The following is a 21,084-nucleotide window of genomic DNA, read 5'->3' as shown; positions in this document are numbered from 1 at the left end:
AAACCTCATGAATCCATGGACCCTGCATGTCAGCAAGGGACTGTTCAAGCTGGTGGAAGCTCTGTAATGGTGCAGTTAGTGATATGGAACCCCTGATACATCTAGATACAACTCTGACAGGTGACATGTACGTAAGCATCCTGTCTGGTCATGTGAATCCATTGATGTCCATTGTGCATTCTGACAGACTTGGACACTTCGAGCAGGACAATGCAACACCCCAAAGTTTCAAAATTGTTACAGAGTGGCTCCAGGAACACTCTTCTGAGTTAAAACCCTTCTACTGGCCACCAAACTCTCCACACATGAACATTATTGAGCATATCTAGGATGCCTTACAACATGCTGTTCAGAAGAGGTCTTCCACCCCCTCATACTCGTAAGGATTTATGAACATCCCTCAGGATTAGTCATGTCAATTCCCTCTAGCACTACTTCAGGCATTAGTAGAGTCAATGCCACATCATGCTACAGCACTTTTGCATGCTCGTGGGGTCCCTACATGATATTAGGCAGGTGTACCAGTTTCTTTGTCTCTTCAGTGTATAAGGTCTTGATACACAATTTGCAATGCACAATATCTGTTAGAACTGAATAACTTCCATGAAGTTAAATGTCCACCAGGATGTCTTAACAAATTCTGCCCCAGGGACATTGTTCTGGTACAGGAGGACGTGTGTTACAGGTATGTGTGGAGGAGAGCCAGGGTTAAGAGAGCACTACCTGGAAGATAAGAGAAGATTAGAACAATAATCCTCTGCACACCAGAGGCTCACATGATCAGTTGTCACATGCAGTGGGTCATACCTACAAAGGTCAACTAGGGTGTGGAGGATATCACGGAATGAGCTATCTGTTAAGAACAAAAGATTATCAGATTTTTCTTTGGAGAAGTATATCTGACTTGTTGATATATATAGTTCTGCGATGCAAAATAAAGTTGGTTTTTGGATCTAGTACACACTGTAATGACCATTCTGTTGAGTGCCCACTAACCCAAACGTAACAAAAGTACAGAAAGTACACATCTAGGCATTAGTGGTTCAATTCACCATTAACCCCCTTAACTTAAACAATTTACGCATAAAACAATGAACAAAAATTTCTAATAGCTGAATTTTAAAGTTTGTTATGATTATAGGTTATTCCAAACAGTAGGTTGACAAAGTACACACTTAAGGGGTAATTACAGAATGTTGAAGAAAGGTTATATTAAAAGCTCAAGTATACTCCTTGCTTTTAAAAAATACGCTATATAGAATAAAATGTCTTGAGTCACAATATTTTAGTTGAATCTCTTTCAAAACTGCTTGTATTGTTTTTGATAAACAATAATAATTACAATAACACACTTTCACACAACATTCATCTTTATATGTTAATGGCTGTGTGAAAGGCTCTGAAGCTTATTATGATACGTAGAGCTACATTACAATCTTCACACATATATCACAATTCCCTCATATTTTGCTTCCCATTTGCATCTTGAACTTGGCTGCACATCCCATGTATTCTGGTAGGATTCTGCTTCTTTGCAGTGGCTGGGATGAACATTGGGAAATGATGGTTAGTTAGATGAATAAGGTTGGTGCTCATGGATGGATGACTAACTACTTTCAAAGATAATTCTATCCTGCAATATTTGGCTGTCATCTTTCCAATCACTGTCACACAAAAATCAGGAGCATTCATTGTTCCTCCAGATTTCTTGTATAAGATGAATTAATTAGAGAGAGCCAATTCAAGTAGACAGAAAAATATTTTTTGTACTATTTTTCTCATGTTACTGAATTGTTTGTTATATGTTGGTCAGCTGCATCCACTCCTCCCATTGTGTCATTATATGATGTGACTGCTGCTGGATTTATCTGTTTACCCTTTTCATTTCTGCATTGCAAGTGCTCAAAATACACACATCACACATGTCTTTGTAACTTTACCCCTCTGAAAAGCAAAAATATGTCCCTTCTTCAATATCTTTATTGAAAGTTTGCTGGCATATCTTTCCTAGAAGGTCACACAATGCCATACATGATGCTTTTCTTAGCAACAAGGTCTTCTGCTAGTTGTGGTGAAGTGTAGAAATTAGAAATTATCAATTGTAAGGCACTAGCTTTTGTTGAGAAGAGGTTTCATTAGGGTCAGCACAGTGAAATGTGGCAATAAAGAAATCGGACTGGTTGCTGTGGGCATTTTTGGTTTTGTCAATGACAAAGAGAAGAATGGGGGAATAGCCTTGGGACTCTCCCTAATACATACAAAATTTCATGCCACTATGGTGGTTAATCTTAGCCTTCTTAGAAACAGGTTGTGTGTCTGAACTCTATCAGAATTATGCTACACTCTAAAGTGGAACAACATGTTAACATAAAATTCCTCACAAAACTTAGAAACCTGCCAGAGAAACTTAGAAACCTGCCAGAGAAACTTAGAAACCTGCCAGAGAAACTTAGAAACCTGCCAGAGAAACTTAGAAACCTGCCAGAGAAACTTAGAAACCTGCCAGAGAAACTTAGAAACCTGCCAGAGAAACTTAGAAACCTGCCAGAGAAACTTAGAAACCTGCCAGAGAAACTTAGAAACCTGCCAGAGAAACTTAGAAACCTGCCAGAGAAACTTAGAAACCTGCCAGAGAAACTTAGAAACCTGCCAGAGAAACTTAGAAACCTGCCAGAGAAACTTAGAAACCTGCCAGAGAAACTTAGAAACCTGCCAGAGAAACTTAGAAACCTGCCAGAGAAACTTAGAAACCTGCCAGAGAAACTTAGGTTTTGTTGAAACAAGTTTATGATGATCTGTGTCTCTTGTACACAAGTTTTCAAGTGTGGTAAGAGGTTCAAGGACAGGAGGGAAGACATCGAAGATGATCTGAAATCGGACTGTCCTCCCACTTTGAAAACTGAAGACAATGTGGAGAAGATTGTTCGAGAAGATCACTGCCTGAGCATTCGAGCAATTTCAGAACTTGCCTGCATCAATAAGGAAACTGTTTGACAGATTTTGCACGATGACCTGAGCATGACAAAGATTTGTGCTAAAGCGGTGCCAAGAATCCTCACAAATGAGTGAAAGCAACTTGCTCTCTTTAGTGGTAGATACTGAACCCAACCCAATCTAATCTCCCTTTTATATAAGACAAGACTCTCATCTATAATGACATCCCTCTCTGGAATACAAAGAATTTTAAATTTGTTCTTGAGATGTTCTAAAATGGTCCAGACTTCCTTAGCTTTGCCTGTGGATGGCTAGCAGGGTCATATCTTGTGTTTCCTGAAAAATTACGGCATTTCTGAAGTATCAAAAATTGTTTGTAGCTAAGTAAATGGCAAAATATTGGAGTTTCAATTAGAGGATGTTTAGACCAATGCATCTGTAGCTTGGTTTCTTTATATTATTTTGTAACAGTATTATAGTAAAGACGACGTTTTATTTCATCACTATCTATGTCCTTCCAATCAGTAATGTTCTTTTCTCGAACTTATCTATTAGTCTCAGTCACTGAAATATTCATTATCTCATCATCAATTATTTTACTTACATATTCCATCACATCTGAAGTCATTTTGTGTGAAATCTGAAGGCATTCCGGTAAAGGGGATTTTGCAGTCACACATTTTCATACCATTTACAGATGCTGGAAAAACTAACATCACTTTAATCACTTTCTTGATCTGTCATCGCTTCACTATCACTTTCAATGTGTGAAGTATCACATTTTGACCCACTAAATTCATATCAAACTCTGCATCACTCATCGTAACGAAAAATTGAAGGGAAAAACCAACCAGATGATAATTTTTCACACAGTGCAAGCAAGTGGCAACTGGAACTTCTTCCCCTCTAACCTTGCCTGCAGCTGACAGAGAGAGGGCTTCAAGTAGCTGTGAAGCTGACCATAGTACTATTGTTGTGCTCTGTTGTGGCTGCATTTGTAACTAACTAGACAAAATAATTTTCTCAATGATTTAAATTTCTGAACAAAATATTGTCAAGATAGAAATGTATTCTCTCTCTTTTAAGTTTTTCTAAAAATAAAAATCCCAAGTATTTCCCAGGCTTTCAAGTGAAGGGTTTAAAATTTTCTTTCATTGCACTGTTCTGTAGTCATAACAAGTTATGTGTCACATAGAAATCACAAGACATCGGTTCTTGTTCAGATAGCAGCAGCTCTCTAAATGTGGGATGTTGTCTTCTTTCTTTAACCTGTTAAATTTTGACAAATAACAGGCAATTTCCTTTCCAGTGTCTGGAGAATTTCACACAGCCACTCCATACTAATTAATGGTGACAATTTGGCATTCAATCACATGATAGGATCCAACAGGGTGTGGTGTGTGAATACTGGTACATTCATGCCACATTTTGGAAGAGACCACCCAGTTTTCAGCTGTAGTTAGTCCAGAATTTTGTCAGTGATTTGCCCTCCATTTTGAGTGATTCCACTCAGTGCCAACTGCCTGTTAACATTAAGCTGCACACCAAACCACCTATCTAAAATGTTTGGGAAGGAACTTTTTAGATATTTTCCTCCCATACTGATACTATCAGTGATACTTGTAAAATTGTCACTTGTTTTACCTCTATACGCACTTTAATTTCTTGCTTAAACATTTTACCCATTCCAAAATTTCCTTGTTTTGTTATGACAACTCTTTACAGTTATTATAATTTTCTATCTGATTTCAAACAATGGAAAATCGAGGATGAACTTTAACAATATTATGAAAAGGAAAGTTGCCACTCACCATAGAGCAGAGATGCTGAGTCAGTGTGCATCACATGCCCTGTGTCTGTATCTGTCTGTCTGTCAACTATTTTTGATGAAGGCCTTACAGGTCGAAAGCTTTATTTGTGACAGTCTTTTTGTTGTGCCTACCTGTGACTCAGCATTTCTGCTATATGGTGACTGGCAACTTTCCTTTTCATAATATTGTTTCTCTCTGATTTCATTTATGAGGGTATATGTATTAGCAGTTGGGTACTAATGGTCATGTTATCATTTGCTTCATCCCAAACAAAAAACAAAACAAAACAAAATAAAATAAGAAGCAGCAGGTCACCTAACCCATGTTATTAGGGTTCAGTTTATAGCTTGGTATGGGTATTTAAAAATATCTATCTGAATATTACTTCTTAGTGGACTACTGTGTGAAGCATGTAATTGATGCACTGAACAAGGAAATTAATATACTGCTTCTACATGGTCCAGTCACATTCATGTGACCACCGCATGTATTCAAAGTCAGTGTGAAATAACCACTTGGACCGCAGGTGGCAGCACTAACAATGGATAGTATATAAAGCATGTCAGGGGGACACAGGGAACAGTGCAATCATTGTTGTAATGTGGAAATGGAGCGATTTATCTGACATCCAAAACGGCATGTTCATTGGCATTCAGGCCAAAGGTGGAAGCATTTCCAAAACAGCTAAGTTAGTAAACTGTTTGTGTGCCACCTTTGTTGAAGTATACTGTGCATGACAATATGACACTATCTAAAACCAGTGCCAAGGTAGCTGTGGTGCACTGTGGGCCATAGATGACAGAGGTGAACATGTGTGGGAGTGTATGCAGGTAAAAAAATGTGCAACTGTTGAGCAACTGATCACCCAGATGAACCTCAGTGACTGTTCAGTAAACATTGCTGCATATGGGCCTCTGCAGCAGGCACTGGTTCATGAACCCAGGTCACTGCTGTCCATTGGTAACAAATGCTAGAATTTGCCTGCCAGTACTGCAGATGGGCATCTAATGATTGGCAACAGATGGCCTTTTCAGATGAATCATGTTTTATGCTCCGTTGGTATGTATGGCATGAAATGTCTGAAAGCAAGCACCCTGAAACACACATCAGAAGGGTTCAGGCCAGAGGAAGGAGAGTTTGTGGCATTCCATGGGTGGTGATGTCATTCTGGGAGGCACAGTGGATCAATACAACTATGCATCTATCCTTGGGGACCATGTCCACCCCTATATGCAGTTTATTTATTCCCAAACTGTGGCACCTACCAGCAGGACAGTTCAAAATTTCATCCAGCTCACAGTTATGCACATGGTTTGAAGAGTACCAGGATGAACTAATCGTACCCTTTTTGGAAAACAAACTACCTGCATTTAAATCCAATCAAGAATCTGTGGGATCATCTCAATCAATCTGTATGTGCCAAGGACTCTCAACCAAGGAGCCTAGTGCAACAGGCCATGGCACTGGAGTCTTCATGACTGCACATCCTTGTTGGTACCTTCTCATACCTAAGTGACTTTCTACCTACTCATTTTGCAGCAGCCCATGCTGCAAAAGGTGATTATTATGCTTTTGACAGGTGGTCATATTAATGTGTTTGGACATTGTACCCGCCTTGTATGGTACCCACTATTCATCTCGATGATCATTTTTACCCATATTGGTCACAGTCAACTCCGGCTTGTAGCAGCAGCAGCCAGTGAGGCAACACACAGGCAGTGTGAACATCATTTACGTGACAATAATCACGAGACTTCATGTAATAATGTACAGACTTGCAGTGCAATAATGTTTCATGTTTTGTGGTTGCATAATACATGTAGAAAAGACAAGTAAACTTTCATATCTCAAAAGTTTTATGCATATTTTCAGGATGTTGTGGATAGTATACCCCAGGCAGTTGACTGCCTAGGACTGTCGGCAACTACCAACAGCCTCCTCAGGAATTTCTTCAGGCCTCAGACAAATGAAAAAGTAAATACTCGCTTCTATCTGTATAACAGGTTTGTATTACAGAGTTACACAGGTTTTTATTATTATTATTTGAAAGTGGAAATGGGACATGACACTAACATTTTCTTTTAACAGGAAAGTACTTTACTATTAATAACCGAGAACGAGTTGGACTGTGTAATTTTTTAACAAGTGCACATCAGTAACAGCTATTCTTGAATAAGAGCATATTCTTAACAAATTGTTTGTTGTTTGAGTTGTTGAGATGTGTTTGTTGTTTGAGTTGTTGAGATGTGAGGCTTGCTTAGAGAGCACAATTTAACAGATTTTTTCGAGTTTACACAAGAATTTACAATAAAGTACCAATTAACATGTAGATTAACTAGTTATGATAAGTCTAGGTTAGGTATCATTGGCTATTTACAAATGTAGAATAAATACAGCCAGATAGTCTACTTATTGGCAAAAGTATGCAGTGATAGGCACACACAAAAAATGAAACACGTGGAAATCTATTTTTAGTGAAGCAGTTTCTTGTCAAGGAAGGAAGGAAAGAAGGAAGGAAGGTAGGTAGGGTGGTGGTGGTGGTGGTGGTGGTGGTGGTGGTGGTGGTTTAGGCTTTAACATCCCAAAGAAAAATGTTGGGTACAGAGAAAATGGGCCTTTTTAAAGAACTTTAAAAGGAAGTTGTAATCACAGACCAAGGAAAACACTACATAACATAAAAATTTCTAACAAATTAAATTTGTTTCCTTGACTGGGATGTGCTTTTCATGGACAACACACTGTCAGTTGACTATCTGTACTCACTTCATGGGCTGACTCAAAGCTTCACCTTGTCACATGTCTCCCTTCATACCTTCAAAGTGCATCAATGCATGATTTGCAGATTAGCAGTAAAATGCCTGTAGCAAATGTTGCATTACAATCAGAAGGGAATAGCAAAGTTACAGATCAGGAAGGAAAAAATTAGGAAAAGATAAAAAATTAAAGCAAAATAGAAAAATGAGAAAAATAGTGGAGGGTAGCCCTAAAATTAATGGCTCTGATAGGAACTACAAACAGTATGAGAATTTGAAAGATGATGAAGAAGAAAAAAAGAAGAATAAGCTATGAGAAAAATCTTAGTATTCATAAATACATAATTAATATTCATAACTTAAAATAGATTGTAAAAGTAGTAATTCAGGAGGTGGAGCAGAAAATGTACTGCCAAAAGACTGATAGTTAAAATGCTGACTTTCCTCTCCTTATGTACACTTTCATCTCATTGGATCTTGTATTTTACCAACATAACCATTGGAGAATTGAAGGTTACTTGTTCACTCAAAATGGAGTTTTTATCATTGTGATCTCAGAAGGCATAATGCCCACAACTGAGGAGCACAAACTTTGCTTTACACAATTACCACCCACCCCCTGCCGGTCTGGGGGTTAGCATAGGCCCAAGGTATTCCTGCCTGTCATAAGATGTGACTAAAAGGAGACTCACACTTTTCAGCCCTATAAGTTCAGGTCCCATTTTATGGTTTGACCTGCCACTTTCCAAATTCTACAGAAGTGCGGGCCATATGGGGAAGGATGCCTTACATGGTGCAGCACTTATCCATAGTGCTATTAGATTCGATCTCCTGAACCTCTTCTCGACATTGCTTTGCATCTCCACCTGCAATTCCACTATTTGGGCGAGCACACTTTCCGGAGTATGTCATCTTCTTTGGTTGCCTCCTGTCCTCTTTCGCCCCCATGATATTATTGGATTTCTTTGTGTCCAATATCCAGCATGGTACCTGGTTCATGGTGGTGAGGCCGTCATGTACCCGTTTGGTGATAGCCCCCTGACAACACATGGCTCACACTGCTAATGCCTGAGCTGTGAAATCCCCATGTATGCCAAGGAGTAGATGCCTGTCTTCTTGGGACTTCAGGACTCCCGGCAATGGCCGTCATGCCGGGTGGCCTTTGCTGTGGCTGGGTGGTGCCCGTGGGGAGAGTCCCTGATCATAGTAGGTGGCATCAGGGTGGATGACCCATGATGAAGCGGACTGTCATCTTTTGCTGGAGACCGAATGTCCCCTGCAATCTCTAAGAAAAGAAAGGTTGATTTCAATGCTGACAGGTATGACCCTAAATCATTCCCCTCCCTAACTACACCTTCGGAGGAACGTAGGGCGTCAGTGACGGGGTCCATATTCACCATGTTACTTAGTGTGCAGTAGGTCTGATGGGTAATCCTTTCTGGAAACAAAGCCTCTGCTTTTTGTTGGCACCTGGAGGACAAGTTTGGGGAAGTGACATCGCTGTCCAAAAAAGCACAATGGGTCAGTTTTGATTCATCCCCAACCCAGTCCCCGGCATTACTCACATGTGACAAGCTGGGTAATATTCCTGCTTTGGTCACTCCCCACAAAAGCCTCAATATGGTCCAGGGAATTATTTTTCCTCGTGACCTCTTGTTACAGTCCGATGACAAGCTATGTGCCAATTTAGAATGGCTTGGTGTTCATTCCATCAAGTGCATTTACAGGGACCCAAAGACTATAGGGCTGCCACCGGTGCCTTCATTTGGCCTTTTAGGGTGATTCATTACCTGAAAAGGTCAAGGTGGTGGTGTCCCGATGTGACATCAAACCCTATGTCCCTCCCCCTATGCGGTGCTTTAAGTCCTGGAAATTCAGGCACATGTCCTCCCCATGCCCTTCCAGTGGCATATGTAGATACTGCACATGTTTGCTGCATCCGAATATTCAATGTGCACCTCCTCAGACCTGTGTGAACTGTGGACAGCATCACTCCCCCTGCTCGCCGGACTGCCCATACTCCAAAAGGAGCGAAAAATTATGGAGTACAAGACCCTGGACAGGCTGTCTTACCGCGAGGCTAAACTCAAGTATGAAAGACTAAACCCTGTTCCCATGATATCTACTTATGCTGCCATCATGATGGCATTGCCATCAATGATGCTGTTATGCTCATCATCTAAGTTTGCTCTAGTGCACCCTCAGGGCCGCTCATCTTCCTCCCCCATCCAATTGGCTGGTGGAACATCTTTCTCTGTTGCTCCCAAAGCTTCAACTTTAGGAGCATTGTCCCCCAAAACGCCGGGGACATCTGTCCCCTTCCCCCACCTGAAGAAGTAACAGCCTCCTCCAGATCCTCTTATGTGGAAGGGGTCCCTTGGGAATAACCTTCCATGGTCTAACCCCCCCACCCTGTGATCCAGTTGACACCAGCTAGTGGTTGAAAGAGCCACTGACTGCCACTTCCAAGAAGCCCTCCCAGCCAGTCCCTAAGGAGCAGTGAGAGGGCAAAACTTCAAAAAAGTAGTCCACTAAGAAATGGGAGCCTCCAGAGCCCCCTACTCCAGCACTGTCCAACGGCTCTGCATCAAAGGACAGGGTGGAGATTCTTGCATCCCCTGCAGACCTAGATCTCGCTGATGCCTAAGATGCAATGGTATTGGATGCCAACAATTAACTAGTGGTGACAGGTGATGCTGAGGCCTAATTTGCCTTCTTGGTCACTCCATGCCACCCCAGATGACAGAAAGCCTCATTCTCCAGTGGGACTGCAATCGTTTTTTCTCCCACCTGGCTGAGTTACGTCAAATTTCAAGCATTACGCCTGCTTTTTACATTGTCCTTCAAGAGACATGGTTTCCTGCAATGCAGACCCCACCCTTCGTGGCTATTGGGAATACCACAAAAACTGTCCTGCCTGTAGCAGACTGTGAGGTGGAATATGTATTTTCTTCCTTACCTCTGTCTGTAGCAAACCTGTCCCCCTTCAAACACCTTTAGAGGCTGTGGCTGTCAAGGTGAGGACAATACAGGAAATTACCATCTGTAACGTCTATCTCCCTCCAGATGGTGAAGCACCACCCCATGTTTTGGCTGTACTCATTTCACAACTCCCCTCACTTTTTCTCCTTCTGGGTGATTTTAACACCCTTAACCCTTTTTGGGGTGGAGCCTACCGTATTTACTCGAATGTAAGCCGCACTTTTTTCCGGTTTTTGTAATCAAAAAACCCGCCTGCGGCTTAGAATCGAGTGCAAAGTAAGTGGAAGTTCTGAAAAATGTTGGTAGGTGCCGCCACTACTAACTTCTGCCGTCGAATATATGTAGCACTACACTGGCATGCTTTGCAGGCAGAAAGATAAATATTGGTGCCAAAACCTCTGAATCAGTAAATAAATTTAAAAAAGGTGGAAAACGAGATTTTTTTCTCCGCCCCAAGTTTCAACCACTGCACTTTCATACATTATCCAACGAAGTAAATACAAATTCCGTATTGTTCATCTTTGAATGAAGCAGCATTTCAATGTACTACGAAAATCCGACTGGAAAGACTGTTTGGGATGTTTGTCAATATGGCCAACTCTACGTTCTGAATTTTTTCCTACCTGTGAGAAGAGATGGTTGCTAATAGGAACTTTTATAAATTGTGAATCACATGCAGTATTCTCTTCACCATAACAATAATATAAATATAAACACTTTGCCATGTATTCTTTCGTGTTTGCTGCTATCTCATTTAAATCCTGTCTGCCTAATAAACTACGAAACTAGAGTGAGACAACAGCAAACGCGGAAGAATATACATATCATGTAATGTTTATATCCGTATTATTCATACACCTAATAGTGATACAGTCAGAAATGAAGCACGGCAACTGACTAGATTTTTAAATCTAATATGACTCTAATTTCTTTGCAGAATGTAATGTACTAAAGAGGCGTCTGCAAAGATTTTCATACGGAGAAAATTTTTTCGCTAAACTCTCGTTAAGAACATCTTCTATCATACGTGTCTATTATTTGGTTCTTGTTGATCATTATCAAAGAAAGCAGCAGTGTAAGTGACAACAAATAGCAGTCTTTTGCCATTGTTTCGCTAATGAGACAATTCCTCTTTTTAAAAAAGCCGCGGCAGCGCACACAAAAGCAAGCCATGCCGTAAACACTCCTTATCAGAATGTGACAAACAATGCATGACACATTAAAATAATGCATTTTCAGCTTAGAGTGACAAAAACACCTACAACAAAGAGAACAGCACTTATCAGATCAAAGAAAAATAAGCAATCGATTCAAACCAGACGAAGCACGTGAAAAAGGAAGGGTACCCGTATAAATACGGATGGAGCGCCTGACGCATAGCAAAGGTTAACTGGTAAAGCTTAACTGCTAACCTTACGACTCGAACCAAACTACTGTAGCTGTATCGTCATTCATTCAACCTAAATTGTGTCTCATATTACAATGGACCAACTTTGTTTTGATTTGGAGGTGCGGCCTAAAACTTATCTCTCCCCTTGAATTTTGAGTCTCAGATTTCAGGTGCGGCTTCGATTTGGGAAAATTCCTCTCATTCACTACAGACCACAGTGAACCCTATAAAGCCCCATATACGGAGTGGGAGCTCCTCAGCACCCTTGCACATTGCCCTGACACAGCTCCTGGGCTGGATCGGATCCACACTCAGATGATTAAACATCTCTTGTCCGACTACAAGCAACATCTCCTTGTCATCTTCAACCGGATCTGGTGTGATTGCATCCTTCCACTGCAATGGCGGGAGAGCACCATCATTCCGGTGTTCAAACCTGGTAAAAATCCGCTTGATGTGGATAGCTATCGGCCCATTAGCCTCACAAACATTCTTTGTAACCTGCTGGCCCCCCTGTGGGTCCTGGTGTTAGAATAGGCCAGAGGTATTCCCGCCAGTCGTAAGAGGCGACTAAATGGAGTCTCTCATGTTTCAGCCATTGTGATGGTCCACTGTAGGGTTTGACCTCCATTTTTCAAAATTTTCCCAAAGAGCGAGCCAATTGGGGAAGGGCACCTTACATGGTGCATAGTGTCCATCATGTGCCGAGACCTCTCGCATCCTTCGTTGACGTGGATCTGCATTTTTGCTCATTCTCCAGCTGTTGGGTGAGGTCACCCTTCTGGGTGCGTTTTCTTCCATCCTCTGTGCAGTATCGCTTTCTGCACTGTCGACGATAATGGATATCTTAGCAGCATGGTAGCCAGTGTGTTGTGGTGGGACTGCCATGTACACTGTTGGTTGTAGCCCCCTGACCACACAGGGATCGCTCTGCTGATGCCTGCACCGTTAACTCCCCACATGTGCCAAGGGGTAGATGCCCGTCACCCTGGGGCGTCAGGACTCCCAATAATGACCATCCTGTTAGGTGGCCTTTGCTGTGGCTGGATGGCACTCGTGGGTAAGGCCCTGGTCGGAGTCGGTGTCATCAGGGTGGATGACACGTCATGAAGCATAGTATGTCAAACTTGTTGGTGGTCTAACACCAACAGTCTCTAAGTGGTCAATGTCTAACTTCAGTTCTAAGAAATATGACACCAAATCATCCCCCCCCCCCCAGGCCACACCATGGGAGAAATGCCAGGCTAAGGATAGCAGCAAAGGTTATTCACCCCAGTACAATGTATGTACAAGAGTTGATGGGGAATCTTTCTTGTCCGTGAAACCTCCATTTTTTGTGGAGCATTTAGAGGACACGTTTGGGGAGGTGGAGGGCTTGTCCAAAATGCAGTCAGGATCAGTCTTGATCCAAACAGTATCCTCTGTCCAGTCACAAGCACTACTCACCTGTGACAAGCTGGGGGATGTTTCTGTTTCCATCACACCCCATAAGAGCTTAAATATGGTCCAGAGTATCATATTCCACAGGGGCCTTCTTTTGCAGTCTGACGATGAGCTGTGCGAGGTGTCCATTTCATGCGCCACATCAACCAGGGTACAAGAGATAATCAGGTTGCCACCAGTGCCTTCATCTCAGCCTTTAAGGGTGACACATTTCCTAAGAAGGTCAAGGTGATGGTCTGCCACTGTGATGTAAAGCCTTATATCCATCCCCCAATGCAGTGTTTTAAGTGCTGGAAGTTTGGCCATATGTCTTCCTGCTGTACTTCCATCATCACCTATCGGGATTGTGGATTTCCTTCACATCCCAACACTCCCTGTGCCCCACCTTCCATCTGTGTCAACTGCGGAGGGCACCATTCACCTTGCTTGCCAGACTGCAGGATTCTCCAGAAAGAAAGAAAAATAATGGAATACAAGACCCTGGACTGACTGATCTACACTGGGTCTAAGAGAAAATATGAGAGGCTACATCCTGTGCATATGACGTCAACTTACACCGACGCTAAGATGACGGCTCTGCCATATTTTGTTCCGCCGTGCACAGTTGGCTCTCAGAGCCATCAGACTCCACCTGCCCCCTTGATGGTGGGGGGAACTTCCCTCCCTGTTGCTCTTTCTGCACAACTTACTTCAGTAACAACACTCCCCTCCCCACCACCCCCACCCCCACCCCCCCACCCCCCATGCCCCCCCGCAACCATCGGGACGTTAGTCCCCACTTCTCAGCCAGAGAAGTGTAAGTCGTCTTCGGCTCCTCTCACCAGGAAGGGATCCCTTGGGTCACTCCCTTCTCAGGTTCCTACCAGTGGCAAAGCTGACACCTGCCAGTGGCTGAAGCAACCACAGGTAGCTGGTCGTAGGGCTTTACAGTCCTCCTCAGTCCTTGAGACTGAAAGAGTGAAGCCCTCCCAGCTGGACAAACCTAAGGCACAGTGAGAGAAGCCTAAAAAGAGACCCCCCCAAGAACCAAGGCAGTGTGGTGGCATGCACATCACCACCACTACCTTCAAGCTCTATGTCTGAGGATGAGGTGGAGATTCTGGTGTTTGCTGAGGACCTAGATCTTGCTGGGCTCTCAGACACAATGGACGTCGATCGCACAGGTACCCATCTGGTGGCAGCAGGTGACCCTCAGGAATAGACTGCCTCATTGAGTGTTTCATGCCTTTTCAGTCTCAAGATCACGTAACCCTCCAGTTGAATTGCGACCGTTTTTTTGACCACATGGCTGAGCTATGGCGACTGTTAAGCGTTACACATGCTTTCTCCATTGCCCTTCAGGAAACCTGGTTACTGTCAATGCGGACCCCTGCCCTTCACAGCTACAGGGGATATTACAAGAACTGTAGTGAATATAATTGAGTGTACGGTGGAGTTTGCATTTGTCATGAACTCGGTATGTAGTGAATTTGTGCCCCTTCAAACTCCTCTTGAAGCCGTGGCTGTCAGGATTTGGACGATGCAGGAAATAACTGTCTGCAATGTATACCTCCCTCCAGATGGGGTGGTACCCCTGAACGTATTGGGTGCACTGAGTGATCAACTCCCTATACCTTTCCTAATTTTGAGAGATCTTAATGCCCATAACCCCTTCTGGGGTAGCACCATGCTTACTGTCTGTGGCAGAGATGTCGAAAATTTACTGTCCCAACTTGACCTCTGCCTCTCAAATATTAGGGCGACCACACATTTCGGTGTGGCTCATGGTAGTTACTTAGCTATTGATTTATCAATTTGTAGCCGAGGACTTCTCCCATCTATCCACAGGAGAGCACATGACGACCTGTGTGGTAGTGACCGCTTCTCCATCTTCCTGTCACTCCCCCGGCGTCAGGCCCAAGGATGCCTACCCATATGGGCTTTAAACAAGCCAGACTGGGTAGCCTTCACCTCTGCTGTCACCACTGAATCTCCCCCACATGGTGCCATCAATTTTGTGACTGAGCAGGTAACTACAATGATCGCTTCTGTGGTGGAAAATGCGATGCCTTGTTCTCTAGGTTGCCCCTGGTGAAGGACAGTCCCTTGGTGGTCACAGGAAGTTGTCAAGGCAATTAAAGAGCGTCAGCGAGCTTTACAGCTATATAAGCGGCACCTTCCCCGAGAGCACCTAATGATGAAAAAATACATGTATGGATGAAAGGACTTGGTGTACTTGCTGAAAATGTAACTCTAACTGGTGATGTAACTTTGTACTATAATTATTAATAAAGTGTGATCTGTAGCATCAGCCATTAACCGGACAAGGGTACATCTTGATCCGGGGGCTCAAGGATGCAACAGATTGAAAAAAATTAACAAAGCATAGTGCCCACATGCACCTGCTTATAAAATGACAGAAACAGGAGTGTTGGGAGAGGTACGTGTCAGCCATTGGGAGTCATATGTCACCTTCCCAAGTCTGGGTGCAGATCAGATGTCTTTTTGGGTACTAGGTCCCAACAGATGTCCCTGGCATTAACATCAATGGAGTGCTCTCTACCAGTGCTGACGTTTTGCCAAGCACTTTGCTGAGCACTATGCTCGAGCCTCTGCATCTAACAGCCATGAACCGCAAGTATCTAGAGGAACGGAAGGTTCCAAATGATTGGAAAAGAGCACAGGTAGTCCCAGTCTTCAAAAAGGGTCATTGAGCAGATGCGCAAAACTATAGGCCTGTATCTCTGACATCAATCTGTTGTAGAATTTTGGAACATATTTTTTGCTCGCGTATCATGTCATTTCTGGAAACCCAGAATCTACTCTATAGGAATCAACATGTATTCTGGAAACAGCGATCGTGTGAGACCCAACTCACTTTATTTGTTCATGATACCCAGAAAATATTAGCTACAGGCTTCCAGGTAGATGCTATTTTCCTTGACTTCTGGAAGGCGTTCGATAGACTTCTGCACTGTCGCCTGATAAACAAAGTAAGAGCCTATGGAATATCAGACCAGCTGTGTGGTTGGATTGAAGAGTTTTTAGCAAACAGAACACAGCATGTTGTTCTCAATGGAGAGACGTTTACGTACGTTAAAGTAAACTCTGGCATGCCACAGGGGAGTGTTATGGGACCATTGCTTTTCACAATATATATAAATGACCTAGTAGATAGTGTTGGAAGTTCCATGCGGCTTTTCACGGATGATGCTGTAGTATACAGAGAAGTTGCTGCACTAGAAAATTGCAGCGAAATGCAGGAAGATCTGCAGCGTATAGGCAATTGGTGCAGGTAGTGGCAACAGACCCCTAACATAGGCAAATGTAATGTATTGTGAATACATAGAAAGAAGGATCCTTTATAGTATGATCATATGATGGCGGAACAAACACTGGTAGCAGTTACTTCTGTAAAATATCTGGGAGTATGCGTGCGGAACGATTTGAAGTGGAATGATCATAGAAAATTAATTGTTGGTAAGGCGGGTACCAGGTTGAGATTCATTGGGAGAGTCCTTAGAAAATGTAGTCCATCAACAAAGGAGGTGGCTTACAAAACACTCGTTCCACCTATACTTGAGTATTGCTCATCAGTGTGGGATCCGTACCAGGTTGGGTTGACGGTGGAGATAGAGAAGATCCAAAGAAGAGTGGCGCATTTCATCACAGGATTATTTGGTAAGCGTGATAGCGTTACGGAGATGTTTAGCAAACTCGAGTGGCAGATTCTGCAAGAGAGGCGCTCTGCATCTTGGTGTAGCTTGCTGTCCAGGTTTTGAGAGGGTGCATTTCTGGATGAGGTATCGAATATATTGATTCCCCCTACTTATACCTCCTGAGGAAATCACGAATGTAAAATTAGAGAGATTCAAGCGCGCACGGAGGCTTTCCGGCAATTGTTCTTCCAGCGAACCGTACACGACTGGAACAGGAAAAGGAGGTAATGACAGTAGCACGTAAAGTGACCTCCACCATACACTGTTGGGTGGCTTGCGGAGTATAAATGTTGATGTAGATGTACATGTAGATGTAGAACTTCCCCCCCCCCCCCCCCCCCCCCCCACCAGCCTTTCGCACCCTCAAACGGCGGATGGAAAGGAAAATCTTCTCGTTCACTACATGCCACACTGAACCCTATAACGTCAGAGTGGGAGCTTCTCAACGCCCTTGCACATTGCCCTGACATGGCTCCTGGGCTGGATTGGATCCACAATCAGATGACTAAACATCACTCGTCTGACTACACGCAACATCTCCACGTCATCATCAGCTGGATCTGGTGTGATGGCGTCTTTCCATCACAATGACAGGATAGCACCATCATTCTGGTGCTAAAACCCAGTAGATATCCGCTTGATATGGATAGCTATTGGCCCATCAGCCTCACCAACGTTCTCTGTAAGCTGCTGGAACATATGGTGTGTCAGCGGTTGGGTTAGGTCCTGGAGTCATGTGGCCTACTGCCTCGATGTCAGGGCGGCTTCTGCCAGGGTCACTCTACCACTGATAATCTTGTGTCCCTTGAGTCTGCCATCAGAACAGCCTTTTCCAGATGCCAACACCTGGTTTCCGTCTTTTTTGACTTACGTAAAGCAAATGACACGACCTGGCGACATCATATCCTTGCCACATTGTATGAGTGGTGTCTCCAAGGCCTGCTTCTGATTTTTATCCAAAACATCCTGTTGCTCTGTATTTTTCATGTCTATGTTGGTGCCTCTCATAGTTCTCCCCGTATTCAGGAGAATGGCGTTCCACAGGGCTCCGTATTGAGTGTGTGTCTATTTTTAGTGGCCATTAACAGTCTAGCAGCAGCTGTAGGGCTGTTGGTCTCCCCTTTTCTGTATGTGGATGACTTCTGCATTTTGTAATGTTCCTCCAGTACTGTTGTTGCTGAGCGGCACCTACAGGGAGCCATTCACAAGGTGAAGTCATGGGCTCTAGCCCATGGCTTCCAGTTTTCAGCCGCAAAGTCGTGTGTCACGCACTTCTGTCAGAGTCGTATTATTCATCCGGAACCAGAACTTTATCTTAATGACAATCCAGTCACTGTAGTGGAGACATATCAATTCTTAGGACTGGTTTTCGATGCCCAATTGACTTGGCTACCTCACCTTCATCAGCTTAAGCAGAAGTGCTGGCAGCATCTCAGTGCCCTCTGCTGCCTGACCAACACCAACTGGGATGCAGATCGCTCTGCACTGCTGCAGCTCTACAGAGGCCTTGTTCAATCCTGCTTTTACTATAGGAGTCTGGTTTATGGTTTGGCGGCACCCTCAGCATTGCTTTTAATCGATCCAGTGCACCACTGTAGCATTCACCTAGCGATGGGGGCTTTTAGAAAGAGTCTGGTGACCATTGTCCTGGTGTAGGTCTGAGTCACTCCACTGCAGATCCGACGTGCACAACTGCTTGCCAGTTAAGTTGCACAAATTCGTAGTTCTCCTGAGCATCCAAATTACCGTATCCTTTTCCCACCCACAGCAGTTCATCTCCTGCATCGGCAGCCCAGGTCAGGGCTCATGATAGCAGTTCGCGTGGAATCCCTTCTCTCCAAACTGGAGTCCTTCCCTTTACCACCTCTACTTGAAGTCCATTCATGTACATCTCTATGGTCTACACCTTGGCCAAAGCTTCGTCTGGACCTTTTGCATGGCCCTAAGGACTCCGTTAACCCCGCCACTCTCTGCTGCCACTTCATCTCGATTCTTGACGTGTTCCGGGGCTCTGAAGTTGTTTACACCAATGGCTTGATGGCTGATGGTAATGTTGGCTTTGCCGATGTTCACAGAGACCATATTGAATAGCATTCCTTGCCCACTGGCTGCAGTGTATTCACTGCAGAGCTTGAGGCCATATCTCATGCACATCAGTATATCCATTCCTGTTCTGATGAGTCGTTTCTTCTCTGTTTTGACTCCCTGAGTAGCTTACAAGCTATCGACCAGTGCTACCGTCACCATCCTTTGGTAGCAAACATCCAGGTGTTTGTCTCTGCCCTAGAATGGTCCAGTTGTTCAGTGGTGGTTGTGTATTCCCCAGGACATGTTGGAATCCCAGGCAACAAATGTGCTGACAGGCTGGCCAAACAGGCTACACGGAAACTGCTCCTGGAGGTGGGCATCTCTGAAACTGACCTGTGTTCATCTTATGCCGCAAGGTTTTTCGGCTTTGGGAGACATAGTAGCATAACAATATGCACAACAAACTGTGTGTCATTAAGGAGACTGTGAATGTGTGGAAGTCTTCCCTGTGGGCTTCTTGCAGGGAATCAGTTGTCCTTTGTTGGCTCCACATTGGCCATATTTGGCTCACACATGGTTACCTCCTCCGTCACGAGGACCCACCTCAGTGTCGCTGTGGCTCCCAAATGACAGTTGTCCACCTCTTGCTGGACTGCCCACTTTCTGCCACTTTGAGGTGGACTTATAACTTTCCTAGCACCCTACCTTTGGTGTTGGGCAATAATGCCTAAACAACAGCTTTAGTTTTACATTTTGTTCATGAGGGTGGGTTTTATCATTTGATCTGAGTTTTAGCGCATGTCCTTTGTCGCTCTATGTCCTCCACCCTTGGACTTTTAGGGTGGAGGTTTTAATGTATTGCAGAGTGGCTGGATTCTCCTTTTTTATTCACATGGTCAGCCAGCCATGGTAATCTGCTTTCTTGTTTTTAATGTCTTCTCCCTGTTTCTTGTGTATCTCTGTGGTTTTCTAGTCCTGTTTTGTCCATTGTAGTGTTTGTTGTCCTTCTGTCATTCTTCTAGTTCTTCCTTTCTCCATAAGTCTTCTTTGTTTTCTTCTTTCCCTTGAGTAATTGTTCTATTGGAAACAAGGGACCAATGATCTCACAGTTTGGTCCCTTTCTCCCCCTTTTAAACCAACAAACCAACCAATCAAGCTGGTGTTCATCTTTTCCTTTCATGTGTTCGTTATGCCTTGTCTTTTGGGGTTGACATTTTAGTGTGTTGCAGAGTGGCTGGTTCATCTTCTTGTGATCAGCCAGCCCATACCTTCTGTGGTTTTAATACCTTCTTTTACTTTTACCATTTTTTGCTCGTTCCATTTCTTTTATTTTTAGGTGTGCTTCTGCATTCCTTTTCAACCTTTTACTTTCCCAAACATACTTTGTATGTTGTTTTACCCCGAGCCTTGTTTGCGTCAGGAAAAAGGGACTGATGACTGTGTACTTTGGTCCCTTCATACCTCAAACCAACCAACCAACACAATTACCTGTCAAGTCTAAGCAAGTCAAAATAGATTTTTTTCAAAATAGATTTTTCATTCAATTGTAGTGAAGCATGGAAGTGATGGAACAGCTGAAAATCAACAGAGGAGTTGTTATGCTATGCTTCGTCCAGTATGTGTGAACTTCATACTCCAGCAGAACATGTCTGTATTGTCATTACTTCTAATCAGATTAACTTGCCCCATTGTTTTTCCCCACAAAACCAAAAGTAAATCTTTTTTTCCAATGTCATTGTTAAACAGACTTGACTTCATCAAAGAGCCTTTTTCAGAATAACTGATGTTAGAAAACAGCTGATATTAAGATTTTTCATGACTCCCCCCCCCCCCCCCCCCTCCAATCCATTTGAACCCTACCAGTTAGTTTAAATTGTGCAGCACAGGTACTATTTGAATTGTGCTAGATTTTAACTCTAACAACCTGTAGGTTGCTGGTACAAATTGTTGGAAACAGAGACAGTTTATATTAATAACACCTAATAGCATAATGGGATTCATTTGTATTTCTGAATATGTTCCTATATTTGTTGCATCTTATTTCT

At 43.3% G+C, this 21,084-nt stretch overlaps 1 protein-coding gene across 2 annotated transcripts in view; it reads left to right on the top strand.

The window, feature by feature from the left end:
* Positions 1-21,084, top strand: part of LOC126236854 (pancreatic triacylglycerol lipase-like) — a 202,698-nt gene that overhangs the window by 77,437 nt on the left and 104,177 nt on the right. For both annotated transcript variants that reach the window (XM_049946463.1, XM_049946464.1), the window contains exon 4: positions 6,618-6,748. In XM_049946463.1, coding sequence (XP_049802420.1) covers positions 6,618-6,748 — 131 coding nt within the window. The remainder of the gene's footprint in view (positions 1-6,617; positions 6,749-21,084) is intronic.

The sequence above is a fragment of the Schistocerca nitens genome, chromosome 2 (assembly GCF_023898315.1).
Source record: "Schistocerca nitens isolate TAMUIC-IGC-003100 chromosome 2, iqSchNite1.1, whole genome shotgun sequence".
Lineage (NCBI taxonomy): Eukaryota > Metazoa > Arthropoda > Insecta > Orthoptera > Acrididae > Schistocerca > Schistocerca nitens.
Note: the sequence above shows the minus strand (reverse complement) of the source record. Positions and strands in the feature narration are given on the sequence as shown.